At 46.5% G+C, this 22,950-nt stretch overlaps 5 protein-coding genes across 8 annotated transcripts in view; 2 read left to right on the top strand and 3 right to left on the bottom strand.

Moving 5' to 3' along the window:
- LOC108097677 overlaps positions 1 to 19,678 on the bottom strand; it is a 32,018-nt gene extending 12,340 nt beyond the window's left edge. Inside the window, exons 1-6 of the mRNA XM_043209565.1 lie at positions 18,980 to 19,678; positions 6,883 to 7,205; positions 6,746 to 6,822; positions 6,169 to 6,467; positions 1,976 to 6,106; positions 143 to 1,425 (exon numbers count right to left, since the gene is read on the bottom strand). Of these exons, the coding sequence (XP_043065500.1) occupies positions 143 to 1,425; positions 1,976 to 6,106; positions 6,169 to 6,467; positions 6,746 to 6,822; positions 6,883 to 7,067 (5,975 nt within the window). The 5' untranslated portion in view covers positions 7,068 to 7,205; positions 18,980 to 19,678. The remainder of the gene's footprint in view (positions 1 to 142; positions 1,426 to 1,975; positions 6,107 to 6,168; positions 6,468 to 6,745; positions 6,823 to 6,882; positions 7,206 to 18,979) is intronic.
- LOC108097412 (6-phosphofructo-2-kinase/fructose-2,6-bisphosphatase 1) lies at positions 7,636 to 17,324 on the bottom strand. 4 transcript variants are annotated; one of them, XM_017199670.2, is made up of 2 exons: positions 16,827 to 17,324; positions 7,636 to 10,585 (listed from the first exon to the last, which is right to left on the bottom strand). In XM_017199670.2, the coding sequence occupies exons 1-2, from the start codon at positions 16,921 to 16,923 to the stop codon at positions 8,532 to 8,534; spliced, it is 2,151 nt and encodes a 716-aa protein (XP_017055159.1). In that variant the 5' UTR covers positions 16,924 to 17,324; the 3' UTR covers positions 7,636 to 8,531. The 4 variants fall into 4 exon arrangements, with proteins under 4 accessions (XP_017055159.1, XP_017055158.1, XP_017055161.1 ...); XM_017199669.2 differs by having other exon boundaries at positions 7,636 to 10,588; positions 16,827 to 17,322; XM_017199672.2 differs by lacking the exon at positions 16,827 to 17,324 and adding an exon at positions 13,045 to 13,060 and having other exon boundaries at positions 7,636 to 10,588.
- Positions 19,679 to 20,351: 673 nt separating the features above from the next.
- Positions 20,352 to 20,964, top strand: LOC108097419 (protein kish). The gene is made up of 3 exons (XM_017199683.1): positions 20,352 to 20,479; positions 20,544 to 20,653; positions 20,724 to 20,964. Exons 1-3 carry the CDS (start codon positions 20,477 to 20,479, stop codon positions 20,827 to 20,829), a joined length of 219 nt encoding a protein of 72 aa, XP_017055172.1. The 5' UTR covers positions 20,352 to 20,476; the 3' UTR covers positions 20,830 to 20,964.
- An 11-nt stretch (positions 20,965 to 20,975) lies between these two features.
- On the top strand, positions 20,976 to 21,939 carry LOC108097415 (sex-determining region Y protein). Its single transcript, XM_017199680.2, has one exon. The coding sequence runs from the start codon at positions 20,997 to 20,999 to the stop codon at positions 21,876 to 21,878; it is 882 nt and encodes a 293-aa protein (XP_017055169.1). The 5' UTR covers positions 20,976 to 20,996; the 3' UTR covers positions 21,879 to 21,939.
- A 17-nt stretch (positions 21,940 to 21,956) lies between these two features.
- On the bottom strand, positions 21,957 to 22,872 carry LOC108097416 (NADH dehydrogenase [ubiquinone] iron-sulfur protein 4, mitochondrial). Its single transcript, XM_017199681.1, has 3 exons — positions 22,709 to 22,872; positions 22,307 to 22,630; positions 21,957 to 22,249 (listed from the first exon to the last, which is right to left on the bottom strand). The coding sequence occupies exons 1-3, from the start codon at positions 22,756 to 22,758 to the stop codon at positions 22,069 to 22,071; spliced, it is 555 nt and encodes a 184-aa protein (XP_017055170.1). The 5' UTR covers positions 22,759 to 22,872; the 3' UTR covers positions 21,957 to 22,068.
- Positions 22,873 to 22,950: the final 78 nt, after the last annotated feature.

Genomic DNA, 22,950 nt, shown 5'->3' with positions numbered 1-22,950 from the left:
GGTACGCAAAAAAATTGTAACAAAAATAAAGCAAATTAATCTTCAATGTGTGGACTGTGTGTGTGTGTGTGTGTTTGAGTGTGTTTGTTTGTGTGTGTTTGTATGTGTTTGTGGTGTGGTGCCCCATCCAAGTCTGGTTTACTGAAAGGGAGCGAACTGCAGCATATCGGCGACGGGAGCCGCCGACATTCGTGATGCAATGGCCGGATTGGTTACGGTGATGGGCAACTCCAGCGAGGTGGGCACTCCGCTGCCGTTCGTCACCCCCAGGACGGCCAGGCTGTCCTCCAGATTGCCCTCGACCAGCGGAGACACGCGACGCAGCTGCATGCTGGGATTCTCCAGCGTGGACATAATGGGCGTCTGATCGAGCAGCGCATTCGTTTCGTTCGTGCGCGCCGTTATCGGTGGTGTTAGGTGGACGTTCTGCGGAGCCATTGGATGGGAGAGGATCACCACACCGCCGGGATCGTCGTTGCCCACGTGCAGGAGCCCACCACCGATGCGCGTGTCGATGTGGAGCAGACCAACGCCAGCGTTGGCTGCATTCACAAAGTCCGTATCGTCCACCACCTGGCTGCCGGCGAGTGCCTGCGACAGCAGATCCGTGGCGGGCACAGCTGCCATCGAGGGTGCCACCGTTTCCCCGTCGTCCAACGTCATATCCTCCACATTGACCAGCTGCAGATCGCGCGCCTGCAAGTAGACTTGAGCTGCCTGCAGGATGTCGCGAGCATGGAGCACGGCTCTCAGGCTGCTGTTCGATACTCCTCCTCCCGAGCTGCTCGACCCCGTCTCGTTCACACTCAGCTCGATGCAGGAGTCCGGCTGCTCGGCAATGCTAAACAGCACCGAGGGATCCAATTCCAGGCGGTGGCCATTCACATTCAACTGCAGTATGTTCGCCTGTAGCTGATCCTCGGGCAGGGATAGCTCTTCCTCCTCGTTCACGAAGTTCCCGGGAGCCAAGGCGCTTCCCTCGGTCACCTGGCTGAGCGGTGTCATGATGCCCATCGAGTCCACCGGCGGCACAACGTCGTTGTCCGCTTCGCAAAGCGATAGAATTTGCGGCGACAAAACCCGCTCAATATCATTCTGTTGCACATCCGGATTTAGGTCAACTCCTTCGGTTCCCGCCTCCGTGTCCGATGGCTCCACCACCTGGGCCACCGCCTCGCCGCCCAGGAAATCAATGTCCGCAAAGACGGCGGACAGCGGATGACCGTCGGCCAGACGTGGTGGTTCCAGTAGCGCCTCCCGCGGCACCGGCACCAAGTGGTTCTTCTCGTTGTCCAGGTACAGGGCCACATTGTTCAGCGGCGTAAAGTTGTTGTTGTTCAGCGAGCAGAGCATGAATGTGTGGCTGTAGCCCGGAATCGGTCGAGTCATCACCGCGCAAATGCGTCCAGCGCACAATTGTGGTGGCTGCAAGGAATTGAAAGTCAGTGTTAAATGGGTCGAATGGTTGAATGTTCGAAAATGACTGAAGGAAGACATTACAGTTAAATGTTGGAATATGAAAGCCCTTTCCTCTCTTAAATGATTCTTTAGGGTTGTAAAAAGTTCTGCTTAAATAGAGTGGCAACATTAAAACGTAAAAAAAACATTACTTAACATAGGTTTTACATGTCATTTTGTTTTTGTTTTTGTAAAAATAACTGTCATAATGTCAAAAAAATAGACTTTTTTATCGATAAAGTTCTCCGTAATCTTTGACGCAAAAAACTTTGGACAAATTCTACCTTAGTCAATGTTGACTATAGCATTTTAAGGCTTTTAAAACTTAGTGTTTTAACAAAACTCAACAAATAAAATAAAAACCATAAACAAAAATAAAGTTCCTAAATAATAATGTTAATAAAACCTATTGGTTAATTGTTATTTTTATTGAGATAAACAAAATCGGTCAAAGTAGGGAAGGGCTTTATGGCAATGTCATCCTACGAATCAGATAGTCATCATCATCGTCACATACGTTTTCGGAACTTTCTTGGCCATCCTTGTCCTCGCACGAAGAATCCTCGGCTGTATCGCTGCGCGTACCGCTTCCTGAGTTCCTTGAGCGGCGAAGATGTCGGCGATGGACGCCGGATGACGGCGGACTACTGGCCACCGAGTTGCAGGCGCTCGAGCGCAGAGCCTCCATCTGCTGGCGCAGATCGACCAGCTGCTGGTGGGCCTTCTCCACGTCCTCGTCGCTGAGGATTCGGGTGCAGCTGTAGTGCCGCGACGGCTTCCTTGTGCCGAAGATAAATGCCTTCGTGGCCATTGGATTGACCTGCGGATAGCTGGCCAAGCGACGCGAGGCGTGGGACGACCTGATGGCTGGCAGGTCCAGTTCCAAGGCGGCCAGTTCCTCCTCCAGGGATAGGGGCCTGCCCAGATCCTCATCATCGTCGTCTTCTCCAACGAACATCATATGCTCGTCATCGAGTTCATCAAACGCCTCCGGTTCTGGTTCCGGTTCCGGTTCCGGCAGAAGTCCAGGGGACGGGGTCAAACGGTGCCAGCGTTCACGGGCCAGCCGACTCTTCTCCACGCTTCGTCCACTGGCCACATCGGCTTCGTACTGACGGAGCAGCTGCTGCTCGCGTTCCTTGAGAAGCACCTCGCGTGCATGTGGCACAAAGCGTCCCGCTCCTGGCGATTGGCGGCCAGGAAGAGAACGGGAATTCTCCGCATCGATGTCCATTGGCTCCTCCTTATTTTCATGCTCGTTTCGTTTTGGTTTCGGATTCTCTGCTGGGTGATCCTCTGCGATCTTCTGTCCAGCTAGATTCTCATCAGGTTCTTCACGAGGTTTCTCCTTATTGCGATGATCTCGCTTCGTCTTTTTGGGTTTCTCTTCCTGTTTCCGCTCCACGAAATTCTTTGCAGCTAGATCCTGATCAGGCTGATCCGGATGTTTCTCCTTGTTTCGATCGCGTTTCTTCTTTTTTGGTTTCTCTTCCGGTTTCGCCTGCTCGATTTTCTGTCTAGTTAGTTGAGGTGCCTCAACAGGTTCGTCCCGTTGTTTCTCCCTATTGCGATCTTTCTTCTTATTTGGTTTCTCTTCCCGTTTTTCCTCGACGAATTTCTTTTCAGCCAAACCAACTTTTGGTTCGTCCCCATGTCTCTCCCTGTTCCGCTTCTTCTTTTTTGGTTTTTCTTTCTGATTTTCCTCAATGAATTTCTGTTCAGATATACCCTCATATGGGGTTTCCCGATGATTTCCCTTGCTTTGATCACGTTTCATCTGCTTAGGGTTCTCGCCTGTGATTTTTACTCCGACCAGAACCTCATTTTGTTCATTCCGATGTTTCTCTTTGATTCGATCGCACTTCTCAGGCTTTGGCTTCTCCTCCTTGTCCTCCTCCACGATTGGCTTTCCAGCTAGACCCTCATCATTCTCATCCCGATGCTTCTCCCCATAAGGATCTCGCTGCTTGTATATTTTCCTGTCCCGCGACTGTTCATCATCCACATCCGGAGGCTGGGATTTCGGTCTGCGACTGATGTTGCTGTTGCTGTTGCTGTTGCTGTTGCTGTTGCTATTGCTATTGCTGTCCGATGAGTGCAGACTGCCGCCGAAGGGTTCGAACAAATTGGGCAGCCGAATGTCCTCCAGGATGAGCACGCCACCGCGCTGCACCGGCTGTGTGGCATCCACAATGGCCGCGTGGATGAGACCAGCACCGGAAGCCGAGCGCTGCAGTTCGCGTGCCTCCTCCGCCGAAATGACCGCAATGTTCGAGGCAATCGAGCAACTGTTGCTGGAACTCGGCTCCGGGGAAAGTGGTCTTGGGCCATGCTCATTCGAACGACTGGTGTGTGAAGTGCTGCTGCTCGAGTTGCTGTTGCTGCTGCAGCTCAGCTCCTCCTCGTGCGGCAACTGCGGCTCCTGCAGCTGATTCACCTTCGCCTTTGAGCCACGTTTCAATCGACGGCTCAATTCAGTCTTGGATTTCTTGCGCCGCTTGCTGCGACTGCTATTTGAGTGGCTGTTGCTCGAGCTGCTCGGTCTGCGCTCTGCGCCATTAAAGATGCAGCTTGTCTGCCCCTCGGGCTCCTCTTCCTTCTCCACCTCCACCTCCTTCTCCTCCTCCTCATCACTAGGCATCACCGCATTGATCGCATCTTCTTGGGCGCCTGCTGCAATGGATTTGTTACGCGACTTGAAGATGCGCTTCTGGCGGTCCTTGTTGTGCATGCTCAGTTGATCGACCGCCTCTTCTTCGGCTTCTTCGATTTCCATTCGCTGAGGCAACTCCTCCTGCTTCTTGGAACATTGGGGTGGCTCTGCATCCACTTCAACGGCTGCAATAGTCGTTGTTTGAACATCTCCGAAGCCCTTGAAAAGATCATCGCCTGTGGCAGGCTTGCTTTTCTTTGGCTTTTCAGCCTTTTCCGGTTCCGCCTCCACTTGCGGCTCGTCAGCATCCTCCTCCAGGTGCGCCTTGCCATTGGCATCCGGACGATTGGTGTTGGTGCGACGCCTGTAGCTCAGGCCGTTCTGGCCATCCTGCTTCTGCTGCTGCTGCAAGTCCTCCTCCTCCTCGAAGTCAAAGCAGGATGCGATGTTGCTGAATGTCTTTGACGATGACTTGGCCCTCTCGTTGCCATTTCCATTGGCTTGCGGCGGATGTACACTCTTGCCGCGCTGGCGCGGCACATCCTCGACGAAGACCACACTCTCATTGGAGCTGGCATCGCTGTCCTGGATGACAATCGTCTCGTCCGCCGCCATCTGGCTGTCCAGATCGAATTCCTGCATAACCACATCGCGTCGATCCTTCTTTGGTATGTTGCGTATGCGCTTCTTGGACGCCACGCTCTCAGTCTTCTCCTGCTCCATATGCTTTTCCATTGGCACCGCTGCTTGCTTATCGAGAACCTTCTTCTTGACGCCCTCCTTCTCGGCTGGCTTGGCAGCAGGTGGCGTACACGGCGAGTCCTCCAGCTCATCGTCATCGTCGCACCACTCGGCCAGCAGACTTTGTTGCAGCTGCAGCGAGGCTGCCATGCTGCTGCTCTGCGCGAGATTCTTTTTGTTTTGTGGGGCAACAGCCACAGGTGCTGGCTTCGGTTCTGGTTCTGGTTTTGGTTCTGATTCTACTTCTGGTTCCCGTTCTAGTTCTAGTTCCGGTTCTGGTTCTCGCTCTGTTGATGGAGACGGAGATGGAGATGCTCGCCTAGGTGGATTGCTAACTCTCGACTTCTTGCTTGCCGGCGGCGGAGGCAGCACAGGAGTCGGTGGCACGAGTGGAGGAGTCTCACTGGCCAGTGATGTTCTAGCCCGCGAAACAGTTCGCTTGCGCCGTCCGACGGCCCGTGGAGTTTTCTCAACGGGCGGAGCGGCTGGTGGTGTTGTCACCGTCTTACGCAGCGGAGCTCCTCGCCTCGGTGTCGCCATCACCTCTGCCTGCCCCCTGGCTGCGGCGGCCAAGGTGCAGCGACGCGCCGGGGGACTCTCTTCTTGCATCCGTCGGTTCATCGAGCGCGTGAGTCGTCGATGCTTCGTCGGCGGCGATTGGGGAGCCGGCATCGTGGCTCTCAGTTGATTCGAGCGCTTACTGCTGCGCTGTTCGCGTGGATTCACGCGACGCGCATAAGGCACCTGCGGCGATGAGGCGCAGCTGTAGCGAGTGCTGCGATTGCTCGGCGCGGAGACGCTGGGCGTGGAGACGCTGGTCGAGCGCGAAGTGGATCTGCCCGCATGCTTCGGCTGCATCACGCGCTCGATGCTGGCCATCGTTGCCTCGGCAATCTTGGCTATCTTCTGCTGCTCCTTGTCCGTCAGAGAGGCGTCCACCACAATGGAAACGTGTCGCGACTGACAGCGCATCGAGTTCTGGGTGAAGAGCGTGCTGTCGCGACTCTGGCTCCTCTCGTTGTTGTACTGCACTTCGAGCACGCTGTGGGAGGTGGTGTTGGCTCGTCGAGTGGCGCGCGACTGTCGTGGCGCCGCCGTACTCTCCAAGTGGGCACGCCGGTGGATGAGCAGGACACTCATGCTGTTCGTGCGAAAGCTGCACATGTTGCACTCGTAGCCCGGCTCGGCGGAGCTGCGTTCCCCCGAAGCGGGCGGGTTGCCGCCCCCGATGTCCATGATCCTGAACGTGGGCTCCTGTTTACAGGTGATCAAATGATTAACAAACAGTGTAATGGCTTGCAGGAGGAGCTACTTACTCGACCTGACGGCGAGGGCACTACGCTGCTGCTGGCACTGCTGTCCTGAACGCTGCTGCTGCTGCTCGAGAGCAGCGCCTTGATGAGGGTGTCCGGCCGGGAAACGGGAGCACCACTGCTGCTGCCACTGGCGCCACTGCCACTGCTGCCACCGCCGCTGTTGCTGTTACTTTCGATCACGGACGAAGAGGATGATCCGGTGGCATGCGATCCGAGGTGCTGCATCTGCTGAGTGCGGGACTCGGCGAGCGCTACATCCTCGGTGAACTTCTCGCCCATGTGCATTGCACTGGCCTTTTCTGAAATTTCATAAAATATAGGAACGGGGTTTTGAGAGAGTAGTTACAAGTTATTTACCCCTTCTTGGGTTCTCTGGCATTTAAAGAGTTGGAAAAAATAAAATAGATCGTACTTTTTAAGAAATTACCAATTTTTTAAATGTGTTAGTTGCTAGTTCTTGAAGTTATTTTTAATTAACAATTTTACAAATAGTTTGTACTTGCATAAGGAAATTAATACCCCTCCTCTTTCATAGATTTACTATTATTGAATGCTATATTCTAGCGACTATACTTACTGCTGCTGCGCTTAATAAACTCCTCCTTGTGATCACATTGAAAGGGATAAATCAGTTTTCCTGACTTGACTTGCTCGCTGTTCATGGCGTAAATTAAGTTTAGTAGCGCTCTTCGATTTAAAAATAAAAGGACTCACAAGGTTTTCTCGTTGAAGAAGGCCACAACGGCGAAAGGAGGCCGCACTGCGTTGGTGTAGCGGAAGTCCTGCGATGATGTCACTTCGCCTGGCCACCAGATCTCTGTGTTGTGTAGTTTGACCCAGACCACGTCGCCCTCGCTGTAGGGCGACTGCTCGGGCTCCTCGTTGCGGAAACGAGGCATTCTGTTGAAGTTCTTGAGGCGTCCTGGACCTTCGATGTCTCTTGAATGGTTTACCGTCACTTTCGTGACCCTTCTGCCGTCGCAAAAGTGGATCTAAAAGGCGTGGATAAGGACACGCCCCGAAACACTTCCCGGCAGCTGAAAGCCAATCGAAATTTCAATGAATAACTGCTTAACAATATTGATAATTTCAGTAGTATCAAGCACCTTCACACTCGTCACCAATAATATTCTTTCTTTTTATGGCATTAGCTCAACTATTTTTGATTGAAATTGCGCACGAGATACGAAGGGAACGAATTCCAGGAATGAACTGATATAGAAATTAAATATTCTGTCAAATGAAATTTCCCAAAGCCTGCTTTTGTTTTCATTAAATGCGAAATAATTTTAAAAGCATGCTTAGTTTATTTTTAAATGCAAATTTATTTTAAAAACTCGAAAATGAAAATGCAAAACTCATTATTCACGCGCAAATAGAATATTTGGTGCGAGTGTCTTCAGATGCTTTAAAAATCTTAAAGTATTTGTATTTCCGTCGTACTGAACACGAATAAAACAACATTCATTTTTGTATAGTTTCTAATATTTATTTATTGTTGATTAAGTCCGATAGTATAAATGTAGTTACATTGTTTATTCCGCACATACATCTACGAGCAAACATATAGGCTATATAAAAGTGTTTCGGGTAAGTGATTTCGGTTAAACAGAGTTGTCGAATGGAATCCGTGAGTTATCCTCTCGCTTGCCAACAAAACTCGCACAAAACTGCTATAAAAAAATAGACAATAATGCAGATAAAAAAACACACGTAGCTGTTTACAGTGATAGCATTATTATATTCTACTTTCTAAGTTGTGGCTGAAAGTACTCGACAGCTAGGAGTAACTTATCACACCCAATTAAGAAAATTATCTCTTTTTTTTTGGCAAGAGAAAACGTACAAAATATAAATCTAAGTATTTAAGTCTGTATTGGGTTTTTGTCTTGGTTTTTTATCAGTGTAGATAGATGTTCTAGAAAATTTTAAAAATATTTAATTGTTCATTAAAGTACATAATAAAAAACAGCACAATGGATCAAATCACAATTTCATAATCGCAGTCCTCCGATGCAACATTAAGTAGTAGCGTCCACCTTGGCCTCCTAATCCTCCTTTTTTTGTTTCTAGTTTTTTTTTTTGTTTTGTTTTTTGGGAGCAGGAGCAGCGATCAACTTTTGTCACACTGGCACGACCATGTCCGTATCTCTTTGTCCGTCTCCGTTGGGCTGTTCGGGATGCGATTTCGGTTAAGTAATTGGTGCGGGATTTGGGATTCAGGGGGATGGCAAATGGCTAAGGTCGGATGGGGCAGCCGTTCCAGCAGCCGTTTTTTCTTTTATTCATATTCAGATTGTCTTGGATTTCGGAGGCGGTAGACGTGAATGCACGGGGTGCACGTGCAGCAGGTGGCGACGTCGTCATTGATGGACATCGACGCGACCGCCATTGCCGTTGGTGGCCGTCGCCACATCGTCGCCCACAATGAGCACCTTGCCGACGCCATCGGGTGCGACCAGCTCGCCACTGAGTCCGTCCAGTCCGGGCTCACTAACGTCGCCGGGGATCTTGGGCTTCGGACGGTGCGTGTCCACCGCATCGATGGGCAGCTTGATGTGCTCCACCTTGCAGCCGTAGGCCACCGGCGTCAGTTTGATCACCGTGTGCAGCGGCACATACAGGTAGGGCAGCTCATCGGCGGACTTGTCCAGGAAGTAGGCGAACAGGCAGCGCAGCACGGCCTGGTGGGATACCACCAGCACATTGCCCTGCCGCTCCAGCTCCATGATGACCGGCTCCAGTCTGGCCACCAAATCCTCGTAGCTCTCGCCGCGCGGATAGCGATAGGCGAACTTGTTCACGTCGCGCGCCTTAAACTCCTCGGGGAAGCGCTCCTTGATCTGCTCGTAGGTCATCTCCTCGCAGTGGCCCGCATCGATCTCATTTAGAGCCTTCCAGCGCTCCTGTGGCGCCTTCACATCGGCCACCGTCTGAATGGCCCGCTTCATCCACGACGTCCACACCCGCAGGCCGTCGATCTGCTGCTGGGCAATGAAAGTGGACAGGGCATTGGCGTACTGATGGCCACGGGCGCTCAGATTCGAATCGCCGCCGATCAGACCGCTCAGGTTGTGCTCGCTCTCGCCGTGACGGGTCAGGTAAATGGTTCGCGGCGTTATGTGAATGTTCATCAGGTAGTAAACGATTCGGGACTCGACGTGACCCTCATTGTTGTAGACCACCACCTTCTTGCCGGCATTGTAGACCTTCATGAAGCTGAGATGCGCCTCGGTGACCTCGTCAATGGGCTGATAGCGCTCCTCGTAGTGCTCGATGCGCTGCAGGAAGTCCCTGACCACCAGCTCTGTGTTCATATTCAGGTAATCCGGCGAACTGACCTTCACCTCGATAATGTTCTGCTCGATGATCTGCGGATCATCGCAGATCGACTCCACAAAGAAGAGCCGGAAGCCGTGCTGCTTCACCACAATGTCGTGGATCAACTGGCGGCGGTCGCGCGTCGAATTGGTGGCATCGAAGACGGCAATGCTGCCCTGGCCGCTCAGCAGCCATTCGCAGGAATCGTGGAGCGCCTGGTTGGCGCACCGGTTGCGGATGGCCATTGCCTCCTCGTTGTCGGCGCGAAAGAACTCGTGCGACTTGTACGCGGTGGTCGCATGTCGCCGGTACTCGCCCAAGTTGAACACTCGCGTTGCGATCCCAATCCAGTTGAGATAGCGTGCCAGCTTCTTCGAGATGAAGGTCTTGCCGCGAGCGGGCAGACCCACCATCGCAATCACATGCGGCGTGGTGCAGTCCGCGATGGTTCGCTCGCCGCGAATGGGGAACGGCTTGGTCATCACCGTTTCCGAGGTGGGCGGCAGCAGCTTGCGCAGCTCCTCGGACATCACCGACGGGCAGACGTGCAGCTCATTCTCGATGGCCAGGTCGGCGGTCTTCTTCAGCTGATTCAGCGAAGTGGTGCGCACGCGTAGCGACGGCGAGGTGTTGTAGGGCATATCCATGATGCTGGTGGCGGTCACTGAGCGGACAGCTAGCTGCTTGGCAACGGCGGCGGCGACGGCTGATGATGAGGATGTGGACGAGGCGGTCGAGGATGCGGAGGAGGAACTGGAGTAGGCACAATTGCAGCACGTGCACAGGTCGTCTGTGTAGGACGGGGTTCGGTTTAGGTTCGCTGGTTGTGCTTGGCGATTTGGGTTGAGGGCGAGGGCGGGTGTCCTTTTGTTAATGGAGTGGGTCAGGGGCAATGGCAATGGCAATGTTCCTACTTGGTCCTTGTCGTCGTCTTCGTGATCGTCCTGAATCTGATGCTGATTACTGCTGGCTGAAAGTATTTGACTAGGGTTCGCTTTCTTCAGCTCTGCTGGGGATCCTTCCACGGGATTTTGAACCTGAACAGCTGATGTGGCTGCAGATGATGCTGCTGCTGATGTTGCTGCTGCTGTTGCTGCTGCTGTTTGTTGTTGTGGCGTGGCGAGACATGAAATTAGTCGAGTATTTCAAACATAAATGTGCTGTTTTACTGGTTTTTAATTACTGAATGGCTTGTGTGGAGTATGTGGTTTGTGGAGATGGGTGACTGTGTATCACAAGTTTGTTTTTGTGAGTGCTGGATGGATGAAAAAAGCAAAGCCAAAGTCAAAGTCAAGGGGATATATGTTGGATATATACCAAGATTTACCTACAAATCAACAACGCCTTTCATCTGTGTATCTATGTGTGACCGTTTTTAATTATACATATATGGATAGATACAAATTGTATGCATATGTATGGCGGTTTCTGTGGATGGCTAATATTTGACTTATTTGCACTTGACGATCGAAGACAAATGAAAGTGAAACTGAGACTGAGCAAGAAAGAGCCTCACACAAAAACGTGCGTGCTGCGTGGGCGATACAAAAACAAAAATAAAAACGGGAGAGCAAGAGAGAGTCGAGAGAAACGGAGAGCGGAATTAGCGAAAATAATAAACGAAGCACGCTAAATAACAAAACGAAACGGAACGAAACTAGTGAATAAAAACAGCTGACGAATCGTTTGAAATCGTATCGACTACTCCTCGCACTCTTTTGCGTTATCGATAGTTAGGCTATGACCTGTTGGCGCAGTTCGATAGCATCAGGGTTGTCAACATGGCTTCCACAGGTGATTACTACCTGGAATTGCCAAATTCCCAGGTTGCTCAGTATCTACGATCTGATCTGCAATAAAAATGGAGAGCTAAAAAAACAAAGAACACAGCAAACAAAATACACTTGGAATTCCAAATGCCCATTTGCGATATTTATGAGTCTGCTTCAATTTTTTTATATGCAGATCCGCTGCTGATTATTACCCCAAGCAATCATAAAAACTCTAGGGCCTTGTGTTCGGCTCTTTTAAGGTATTTCAATTCGAATACGCTGGGACCTGCGATGGAATTTTACCAGCGTCCCAGTAAAAATGATAAAGACAAGGCAAAATTTATAAAGCAAAGCGATCGCCTTTATCGCCTAACCAAAGAAAACAAAAACAAAGAGAAACCAAACAATCCAAGCACAGAACCCCACAAACAGTCTATGGGGACGAAAGGAAATACAAAGATGACGATCTACGTATAATGAGTATCTTCCAACAAGCTCACAAGCAAAATTCTTAAACATTTTTAGACGATCGCGCAATATGAATTGGAACATGTATTTCGTACAGCTATCAATGAAGTTATACCGGTACGCAACAAATTTTTAAAACGCTCATTTAACTACAACCCTATACTTAAACACTTGTAATCTTGTAGTAACAAAATTGCATTATTACCTCTTGACAATTTTAAACGCCGTGTTCCCAAAGCCTAAACAAAACCAGACATTGTATTACTTTTAAACCATTAATATTTTCGAAATTTTCAACAATTTTTTTTAGGGGAAGATCCAAATGAGTATAAAATATATTATCATATTGTTATAGTATGATTAGTGCTCTTTTTAGCCAGCATCTTTTTTTTTTTTGCTTGAATAATGCTTGATAGCGCAGAATTGACCAACACGACGGGACACAAACAAATAAACGAGTTCAACGCAAACCTCGAATGGATATCAACAGAGTATACACAGATGGACTTAAGGAACTGGTTGGGTTTATTAGCGTTTATGGTCAGCAATAATTAGTAAGTGCGCGCTATTTTAGCCAGGCGATGTATAGTGGTTTCAATTATTACCTGGATATCGGAAACAAAAGCCTGAAGACGTCGAGGAGCTGGAGGCACAGAAACCGCGAAACAGAGCGATTGAAAAAGATGAAGCAGACACTGTGCTGAACGCTCAAACACTGAAAAACTAATGCCGATTTCTGAGAACCCCGATCGTCGGCGGGCAGAAAAAAAATAAAAACAAGCGTCGACGACTCGACGCCGGCGCTCAAATGGCACGAAATCGAAATCGAAATGTAACTGTAACGACGACGACGACTGGGCTCCAATTAGGAAAAAAAAAACAATAAATAAAAGAAGTGAGTTGATCATTTGCCTAACTGCGCAGCTACAGGCAATATTCTTTGGCTTAAAACCGTCTTTAAGTCGAACCTGTTTTGGTCTTATTTATTTACATAATAAAGGGGATTCTTTTAAAATAAAACAATTAACTAGTAGTAAACGTCTATCCACGCGTTTTGAATTTATTTTTTCGAGAAATGTAATACAATCTTTTTGGCTTTTAGACAAATTTAAAGAAATTAGGATGAATGAGATGAGTGTAATCTATCAAGGTTTCACTGTATTTGAGAAACGACAATAACAGAGGCAAAGCGCATATTTGCAGCTACACAAAAAAAAAAACACAAATGTCAAATTATTTGCACACAGTTTTCTGCGATTCCTGGCTGAATTGACATTGCCGGGCTCGCATTCAAAGTTCAGCTCATAAGTCTTACCACTTAACTCGAACCTCACGTGTTTGTCCACAAGGCTTCCCAATGCAATTGAGCTCTGGCTCTGTGGACTGCCGGCCCTCCTATTTTGTGTGGATCGGATCGCTCATACATACGTGCGTCATTAGCCTATAGAGGCGGCTACCGATCGAGCTATCTCCTCCCAAACTGGTCCATATGAACCGCTCAAGGTCGAGTGCGGCAAAAACAAATACGACTGGGTTAGATGATCACGCATTTGAGACGTGCATCTGCGGGTGCAACCAGATCGATGATCTGAATTGCACTCTCTTATCAGAAACAGGAATCCGAAACTAAAGACCTGTTCCCAGTTTTGAATTCAATCTATTTTATCGGAATTGCGGACAAATACGGTTTGCAATTTTAAAAACTTACATTTTTATAAAACATAGTCGAGACCCGTCTACCCCAAAATCGTGGGGGTATCGTATTTAATTTAAATACTTAAAGAGATCTCCTACTTTTAAAAAGTTTAAAACATACCTGCCTATTTTAGCAGATAAGAAGAAAAACAAGGAGGCCTTTTAAGTAAGATTAAAGACTTTAATCTGTTGCGCAAAGGTACACTTGCACTTTTTTAATATCTTATCTAACTCGAAATGAACTGCATCCTGCGTGCTGAAACTATGAAAATAAAACAAGGAGAGATATAAAAAGTGTAAACAATTATTTACACTTCGAATGCAAAGCTGATATCGAGAGGTAATTTATTTATCTGTTCATATTTACTATGAGCAAGTATTGGACAACATTTCAATTGAATGTATTGCTAATAATAATTACCTGTTTTTATCAGGAATTTGTTATTAGGACATGATACTTCTGCTTGCAGCATGAGTACAAGATCGTCGTCATAGGCTGACTCATTCCGAATGATCAACGGCGTAATCAAAGTAATTGAGCGCTGCAGAAATTGGCAAATGCGACCACGCGGTCGCTTGTGGTACAATCTTCCGCCGACTTGTTGATAATCTCTCCCCAGCTGTCGCACTATCAGAACAACCGAAAATAATTCCAATAACAACATTGTCAGCGGCGGCAGCGACGAAACGGCAACGAGTGTAATTATCGTTGTGACATGAAAGTCCGGTTGGACAGAACGAACCTCCTGATAAGACAAATATCACAGTGCGAAAAAAAGAAAAGAACGACGGCGACTAAACCAAATAGATGAGCGCAGAGCAGAGTCCATCGGCATACAAATAATGGCAATGCAATTGCCGATTATCGTTGCCCCGTTATCAGCTACTAGAGGCAATATAAGATCACTGCCAGTATCCAAACAGCAAAGTTAATAAACCGAACCACCCACAACTCTGCGCCCCTCGTTAAACAACAGCGGCCGCAAATCGGCTTATTGTTTTGTTACTTCAGGTGATAATTTATGGTGCATGGCATGTGTTCACGTGAGGTGCGAATGATGATAAGTCTGATGCTGCGTGGGGGGATGCTAAATTTGGTGCGCTAAACGGCAACTGCAAAACTTTCCACCTCACTGCCATTTCGCTTGATGGTCGTCGGTGGGGCCAAAAAGAAATCACTGTTGCCAATCAATTTCTAGCTGTGAGTCATGGTGACTCATTCCAGCCCCTTTTATGGGACAATTAACGCTGTTTTCTTAACAGCTTTTTATTCTATATTTATTCAGAGAGGGTATCTTATTCGTTATGGAGATTTTTTAAAGTGTACACCCGCACTGGTTAGAGAGAGTTCAACAGTAACATTCGGTATAATAAAGTTAATGCTTTTGTTAACTGTTTAAAAACATAACATTTGTGTTTGTTTTACCTAAAGTGCAGATTTTATTGGAATAAATAATCTATGCCTCGTCCGATTATTCTCCCTAGCTATGAATTTTTTTATAAACACTAAAGCCTTAGCTCAGCATCTCTGATTCGGATTTACACGAGTAAACACATTTGCAGATAATATTCTCCAAATGTTCATAGAACCCTTTGTCTTCTTTCGAATCGCTTTGATTTCATAGTACATATTTTGATTTCGAATTACTATTCCAATGCTTTAATGCTGATAAAGAATGTTTCTACTTTTAATGGTTCGCAAAAAGTTCCAATGTTTTTGTTTACTTAAAGTCATTTTATTAATAATCTGCGTAAATGTTTACTTTAACATTTCGCCAATAAAAACATAGATTTGGCAACAATTGACATTGATTACTATACGGAAATGTTTGCCTTTTAGTTTTGATGCTACAAGATGATGAACCTGCCCAGTTACTAGTTGGCAAAGCTGTTTGACTTGATCGGGAAAAGGGCAAAATATGGGCTCCACCCCCTTAAATACCAATTAGACCACCTGACCAAGTTCTAATTGCGACTTGCAAATCGCTCCAATGGCACTCGTGACCACCTTGCTGGCGTTTGAGTTTTGCCTGCTAGGTTGGCTATTGGCTTTAACAGTTGTAGGGAAAGTAGGCTACAATATAGAAATAATAAATTATAAATATACCCAATATGTACTTTTGAACTAAAATCCTATAAACAATATTTGAGTTGAAACAACATTTACCTACAACCTAGTGTCTGAAATATGTAAAATACTTATGATATCAACTAATTGTGTGATTTCTTGACTGAGTGCCATCCAAACGTTGTAAAATCCCAATTACTGCTTGCAATTAAAGGGGATTTCTGACTGTCAACAAATTGTTTTTAAAGGGTATACATTTGTCATCGTCGACGGTGCAGATAAGCCTTCAACTTTCAGTTTCAATGTCATGTGCGCTGGGCTTAAAAGGGATTTTAAGCTTTAAGCACCCAAGCTTTTGCTCTACACCGGGCAAATTGCACTCGACATCGCACACTACAGTGTCTCACAATCCGGTGTGCTCCAGAATAAGCTTCAAAAATCTGTACAAAATCGGTTAAGGGAGATTTCTTGAGCAATCCAGCGATACAAAAATCGAACTTGATGTGGCAAAATAAAATTCATAAGGCGCCCAAAACCGTAGACAGCTTTACATTCCCGTAGACGAAAAGCATTCCCGAACAACGAAGTGCTATCCGCTGGGCCCAAGCAAACGGAATTATAAATAACGGGCCCTCAAGGCCACGAAAGGGGGAGGCAAATAGGGTGTGGGTAGTGCAAATGGTCAGGTGATACGGATATGAGCGGAACAAAAAATAAATAAATAAATGGCCAAATCGTTCGCCTATGTGCTTCCTCTGCGTTTTGTATTTTGAGCTATTTTTCCGGTTCCTCAAAAAGAAAAATGATAGAAAATAAAAGCGACCTGTGTTTGTTGCATATGGCGCAAAGAAAACTAGAAAACTAGCAGTCGCCGTAACAACAATGCGCCGCCAAAGGCGGAAAGAAAATTCACAAAAATACCAAAATAGCAGATGGGGGCAGAAATATTCGTTTGAGGCATTTGAAAATGAAAACAAAGCGTTTTTTCAATTCTGATGGGGATGGTGATTCGATGACGAGACAACTACGGAGAGGAACAACGCATAAACAAACGACGTAAATGGCAATGCTGTGTGTAAAATCCACTCAAAACAAGTGCGAAAAAAAGAGGAGAGAGTGGGAGAGTGTGTACACGAACTATTGGCAGATTATCGGAAGAGCTAATAACTGTGTTAATAAGCCAAGAATGTCATTAAACCACATAAATGCTAAAAACGCGATTAAACCACCTGAGAGCCCAGACAATCGAGTCAGCGAAAACGATGAAAACTATGCAACGTGGGTGAAATTAAGAGGGGCAGGGGATCTAGATCTGATCTGCACTCTATACGTACACATGGCTATTAAATCCGGATCCGTAGCAGCGGTATTGACGATTTGTAGGGGTTTATAGCCGGCGTAGCGCGGCGTAGTCGCCGTCGACTGAGCCATTTGCCCCGGAATGCAAGCAGTGTGCCGAACTCAAGCAGTGGTGTGCCTGATCTGCAAAATCTCTATTTTTCAAACACGCGATTTTTCAAAACGACCAAAAAGAGTAACAGAACAGGAAAAAAAAAAGCACAGATCGGTTTTGTTTGAACGCTGCTAATATAAAAAAACACGAATATCTTATTTAGATTTGATATTGACTCGGGGGCAAACACGGCACAACAAAACAACCAACCACACCGCACAAGAAACGAAAGTACAAGACGATTTCGCCGAACCGCCGTTCAGTTCAGTTCCGCACACGTCGCTTGACAAAATCGAAATGAGCAAAAAGCAGAGCGAGTCAAGTGCCAGAAGCCCCCAGACTTGCGAAAACGGCACGCGAGCGATGATCGCCGAGCGGAAAGCAAATACAACACAAGCAAAAAGAAGAAGAAAAAAGCGGGTACCGTACCGCCGATGTCGCCGTTTGTTTTGTCGGTGGTAATCACACAATCGGGAATCGGAATACGAATCCCAGCCCGAATCGTTTGTCTATGCAGGGATTACGAAAGGCAGCGGTAAATAGCGCAACAGCTGCGGCCAAGCACATAGGGTTTATTAATAGGAAATCTGAGGATAAATATTTTGCAAGTTCAACCAGTACCTACGTCAGTGTCTAACACCTTAAGGAAAAAAATACTGTACAAATTGATACCTACTTTAAGGATTGAGATAGGATATTTATCAGAAAACATCCAATATATTCGGTATATTAAGTCTGCAATCATTTTAAGACAGAATTTAAATTATAATCATTTAGTGCGTCCTGATTGGTTTCACTTGCTTATCAAATAGCTCGATTTTTTTTAAAGTGCTTTAATTTACACGATAACATTTTATTACGTTTTTGTACGTCTCACACTATAAGAAACGCTTATATATCATTAATAATGATAGAAAAATGTCGAACTGGCACTTTAAAACATTTAAAAATATAACATAAGTTGAAAGGTTTAAAAAGTTAGATGACTGAAATATAATATAAAAATTCTGTACAAATTTTTAGATTTTTAAACTCAATGTGATGTTTTCTTTGCCATATACATATACGGTTAAATTCTAAAATAAGTTATTTTTAATAGGAGACCCTAAATCCGATAGTTTCTAAATATCGCAAAGGCTATTGATGTTAACAGAATAGCAGAAACACCTGAACGAATGAGGGACACAAAACAAGAGTCGAAAAAGCTTCCACAATGAGCAACAAAAACACTGCGCGGCAGAATGCAACACTGTAAAAGCTGCGCAGCATAGCAATGGCGGCCTCTGTTTAAATGTGTGTGTGTTTCGCGCGTGTGTGAGTGTGCCACCGGCCAGTGCTTGTGCGAGAGAGAGAAAGAGCAAGAAATCTAATAAAACCACAAAGAGAACCAATCATTTAGTGTACACCAGAAAAAACACAAATCAATTGCGTTAATGTTCCCTTCATTCAGCACCACATAAATAAAATGCCTAAATCTAATTGAAGCACAAATTTCACAAAGATTACCGTTTTTTACACGCAGCGATTACTTCTGTACAAGAGAAACCGATAACAATAATTGCACCCGATGAATACAGAAGACAGAGTGGAGCAAAACTAAAACAAAAATAAAGAGCGCACACTAGCGCGTACGACTCACTGGTATGTTTTGGTATATTGGTATTAGTTGCCCGCCCTGCGCATGTGCGTGGTGTTTTGTGGGTGAATGTGTCATGAAAAGCATTGAAAGGACATATAAAAATGCAACTCACCTTTGCTTTATCGTAATTGCCCTCTAGCATTAACTTGATAAATTACGTTCACACTTGTTTGTATTTCATTTTTTTCTTTTGCACCACTCCACCTCGCGATAACTTTGATTTGGTTCTAAGCGAATGACCATTACTGTGGTGTTAGAAGCTAACAGCGCTGTAAACGATACACACTAGCACACCACAGTGTGTGTGTATGTACTTACATAAATACACATGCAGCACCTCGCGAAACTTAACTTATTTGTATTTCTTTTCGTGTTTTGACACGCCAAAAACTTACCGCTATGCTAGTGCAGCGACTGGAAGTCATCGCTTCTGCTTCCAATGCGTTGTTGTTACAGTTCCTGTTTGTTCCTTTTGTTGCTTTCTCGCTTACACTTAACAACAAAACGCTGCGCGCTCCACACACACGCACACTAGCGCAAATGAACGTGTGTCTGTTGTATTATTGCTGATTTAAACAAACACACACACGCACTTTGGGGCAGCGAAACGAGAAAACGTATCCGATTATTATAAATACATGTATATCTAAATATACTTTTGATTTTTATGAGCGCGCTCAGCTACAATTGCATTTGCAGCGCACGCACACTCATGCACACACACGCACACGGGGGATGCACTCGGTCGGGAGTCTCCTCTCCTCTCCCCTTTTCTTCATCCCCTCACGACTCGCGACCACCACCGCAATTCCAAGTGGAAAACGAAACGAAAACGGAGGAAAAAATGAAGGCAAGGGAAAACCAAAAGCCCTGGCAGCAAATAAACGTTTTTATTGAAGGCAGAGTTTTGCCCTTTTGTGCTCGTCTTAACTTGGCCAAAAGCTCACCAGTCGGAACGGCAGAACGATTAAACGAACGATCGAAGTTGATCGGATTATATGTAACACAAAAAAAAAAATACAATACCCGCAGCGAATTAGAAGTTGCAGACAAATTGTAAAGGTGCTAGAGCTGGTAGCAAAGTCGATGTTTAAGCGATACTATCGATTTCACTGAAATCTGTCCATACCAATAACTTTGCGTCTATCGACTATCTAAATTTTGCGGACCATAACTTGTTATGGTTTTTATGGACGAAACTTATCACAAATTATAACATTTCTGCCTATTTTTCTAGAATTGTTAGACCATGTAAGGGTTCTAATAAAAAGCATTAATTTTTTCTTAAGAGTCAGCAAAGCTAGTAACTAAAATATACGCTATGAAATTAATAAAACATCTTTATTATCAAAATATTGATTTTTAAACAGCAATTTAGTTAAACATACTGCTGCTGTCTTTGTCTACATAAAATACGGGTCGCGGTACTTCAAGCATTATCAAATGTGCCGTCATCTGCAAAAAATTGTTATTTATTATTATTATTATTAGATTCGGTGGCTGAAATTAGATCCTCGAGAGTGTCAGGGTGAAAAATGGTGGCTGCTGCTTTGAAACCACAATTAATTGGACAAAAACCAAGTAAATGCGTTCCGGGCAAGCAAGTGCACAAAGGATTTTTGAAATGTTTTGGAACAACTTTATTATCAACAGATACAGTTTTTTCGGATAGCTACATGACAGGCGTGTAACTAAAACGGTTTTTACTGATGGTTTCAAGAGTTTAGTGATGGTTTCAAAAATCATTCTCAATATATCGATATCTTAGTAAATGGATATCGAACCAGTACCCTGTCCGATTTTAAAACCAGTTCGCGGGCCCCCAACATCTGGCACGTCACTCGTTCACAGTTTGTTGTCATTGCCAAGCTAGGATTCATATTCGTAAAATCATGGTTTGAAAGGACAATTTGCTGCCGACAAAAGCGGACATTAATTCGCCGTATTTCCCACCCACAGAGTGCCCTGTTCAACTTCCAAAGCCTGCTGTCAGTGATCTTGCTGCTGATTTGCACCTGTGCCTACCTACGCTCCCTCTTTCCCAGCATCATCGATCGCAACAAAACCGGGTAAGTGTGCAGATTCCAAAACTCGAATGTTTCTGAATCTGACCACCATATTAACCCCCTTTTATTGCAGTTTCCTTGGCACCTTCTGGAAGCTGGCGAGGATCGGGGAGCGTAAATCGCCGTGGGTGGGAGCTGCTTGTCTGATCATGGCCTTCACCGTTCTCTTCTGGAGTTGAGTGGCAATTCCTGGCCTAGATATCCCTATCCTGACGGCGAATTGCATCGTAAAATACTTCCCACTTTAAAGGACTGTGTAAATACAAGCTGAGTTCTGCAGCACTGATTAGCCATTTTGGCCCTTCACAACACTACGTTTTATGTCTGCTCATTCTGCGGTTAAAAAATGTCTGTCGAAGATCGGGAGCAACTGCGTCGCTTTGTGGATGTAAACAGAAGGCGATTGAAGGCTATCCTGAAGCGCCTACATTGGAGCGAAAAGGGGGTGATGGCTGCAAGAGAAGGTGGTCAAAGCTCAAAGAATCATGCAAAGGAAGAGGATGTATTGGGCGCAAAGGAATTACTGCCCGACTCCTGCTGCACTAATTCCGCCTTCAGCATTCAGCTGGACAGAACTGCTATCCAACGTATTATAGGAAAAGATACAGGTCAGCTCAATGAAGCCGCCACATTTGATGATCTGCAGTCAGGACTTAACGCAAACGAAAGGCTCCTCGTCTACGAGCACGTACTGCAGCACACCAAGAAGCATCCGGAGTTCGAGGACAATGCTGCCTTCGCCGAGATGGTGAGCGTAACAAAGCGCGAGCGGAAGAAGCAGCGACGCCATCGCAAGAGTAAGCCCACCATCAACGAGGAGCTGCAACAGTTGGTCAACCTGCAGATGCATGCGCTGCAAATGCAGTGGCAAAAGGAGCATGACGAACAGCACCAGGAGTATGAAAAACATACGCATAAGCATGAGGGGCATAAAGAGCGTCACCAGACCCCTAAGGAACACAAGGAGTGCCACCCAAAGCGGCATAACGAGCTCAAAGAACGGTACCAGGATCATAAGGAAGATACAGAGCGGTATAGAGATCACAAAGACCTGCATCCGGTGGAAATGAACATCAAAGAAGGACATGAAAAACACAAGGAGAGGCACAGGGACCACAGAAGCAGCCGAAAGAGAAGTAGGAATAGGAGTCCCAGTTCAGAAAGGATGCGATATGGCCAAAAACGAGATGACCATGAGTACCGTAGGCAATACTACAGAAAACATTAAAGCGTGAATTTCACCTGTTTTAGCTAAGGAGGAGTTGCACTCCAATTGGCCAGGCATTCAACCTTATACCTCTTCTAATTAGAGTTTACTTCCTAGTCCAACCGACTGTTTATTTTGGTAATTCAGATTATGAACAAATCAGGCAAAAAAAAAAGAATAGTTGTCTATGATCCTGGCTCTCGAATTAAGCCTACTTGGTGGAGACGCGTGTACGCTTGTTCCAGGCAAAGTTGATCCCGTAGTTCTTAACGCGCTCTTTTTTGGGCTTCTCGGCGCCGTCGACGTACCAACGCCAGCCGTTGCGCTCGCAATAGGTGATTGCCTCCTCCTGGGAGCCGAATTGCACGTTCAGGTTGGACAGTGGATCCCCGCTGCAAGAGACAATCGATTGTTGATAATAATTCTGGAGTTGCATGGCAGCGACTTACGTGGAGGCCCAGCCCATGAGTGGATTCTCCCAGCGTTCGCGGTTGTCGAACTCGATTTGCCAGGTGTTGACGTTGTCCGTGCCGCTCTGCATGGCGTTCTTGGGCGGAATATGGATGCGGACGCGACGCTCCTTTAGGTGTTCGTCCGGCACTCCGGAAATTGGTCCCAGATTGACGGCCGTGGGCACGGTGATCTTGCCGCTCAGCTTGTTGCGCTGCTCGACTTCCTCGGGACGGGCCAGTGCCAACTTGGGATCGAGTGGGCCGCTGTCCAGCGAGGAGGCGGACGCCCAGCGGGCGGCGGCCAGCTTGTTGGCCTGGTAGCTGCAATGGAAGTTTCGGAGTGAAAACAGTTAACCCCTAGGATGCCCTTGTTTTTTGGCAAATAGAACGACAACTTACAGCTGCAGAGAGGCGGTGCTTCTGCACATCACTTGGCGGAGGGCCGACATTTCGCTGGTCTGCTCGCAATAATCGGCTTCCAGATGCGAATTACGTAAAATTTGGAACACAAGCGCTCGCAATGTTACACAGATGAGAAAACAGCTGTTCGACAGTGGCAGTGTGGCCGAACGCTTTCTTTGTTTTCATTTGAATTTTGTGTCAGTGCGACCATAGTCCAGGCTGTATTGGTTTGTGACAGC

This window comes from Drosophila ficusphila, unplaced genomic scaffold (assembly GCF_018152265.1).
Source record: "Drosophila ficusphila isolate 14025-0441.05 unplaced genomic scaffold, ASM1815226v1 contig_197, whole genome shotgun sequence".
NCBI classification, from domain to species: domain Eukaryota; kingdom Metazoa; phylum Arthropoda; class Insecta; order Diptera; family Drosophilidae; genus Drosophila; species Drosophila ficusphila.
Note: the sequence above shows the minus strand (reverse complement) of the source record. Positions and strands in the feature narration are given on the sequence as shown.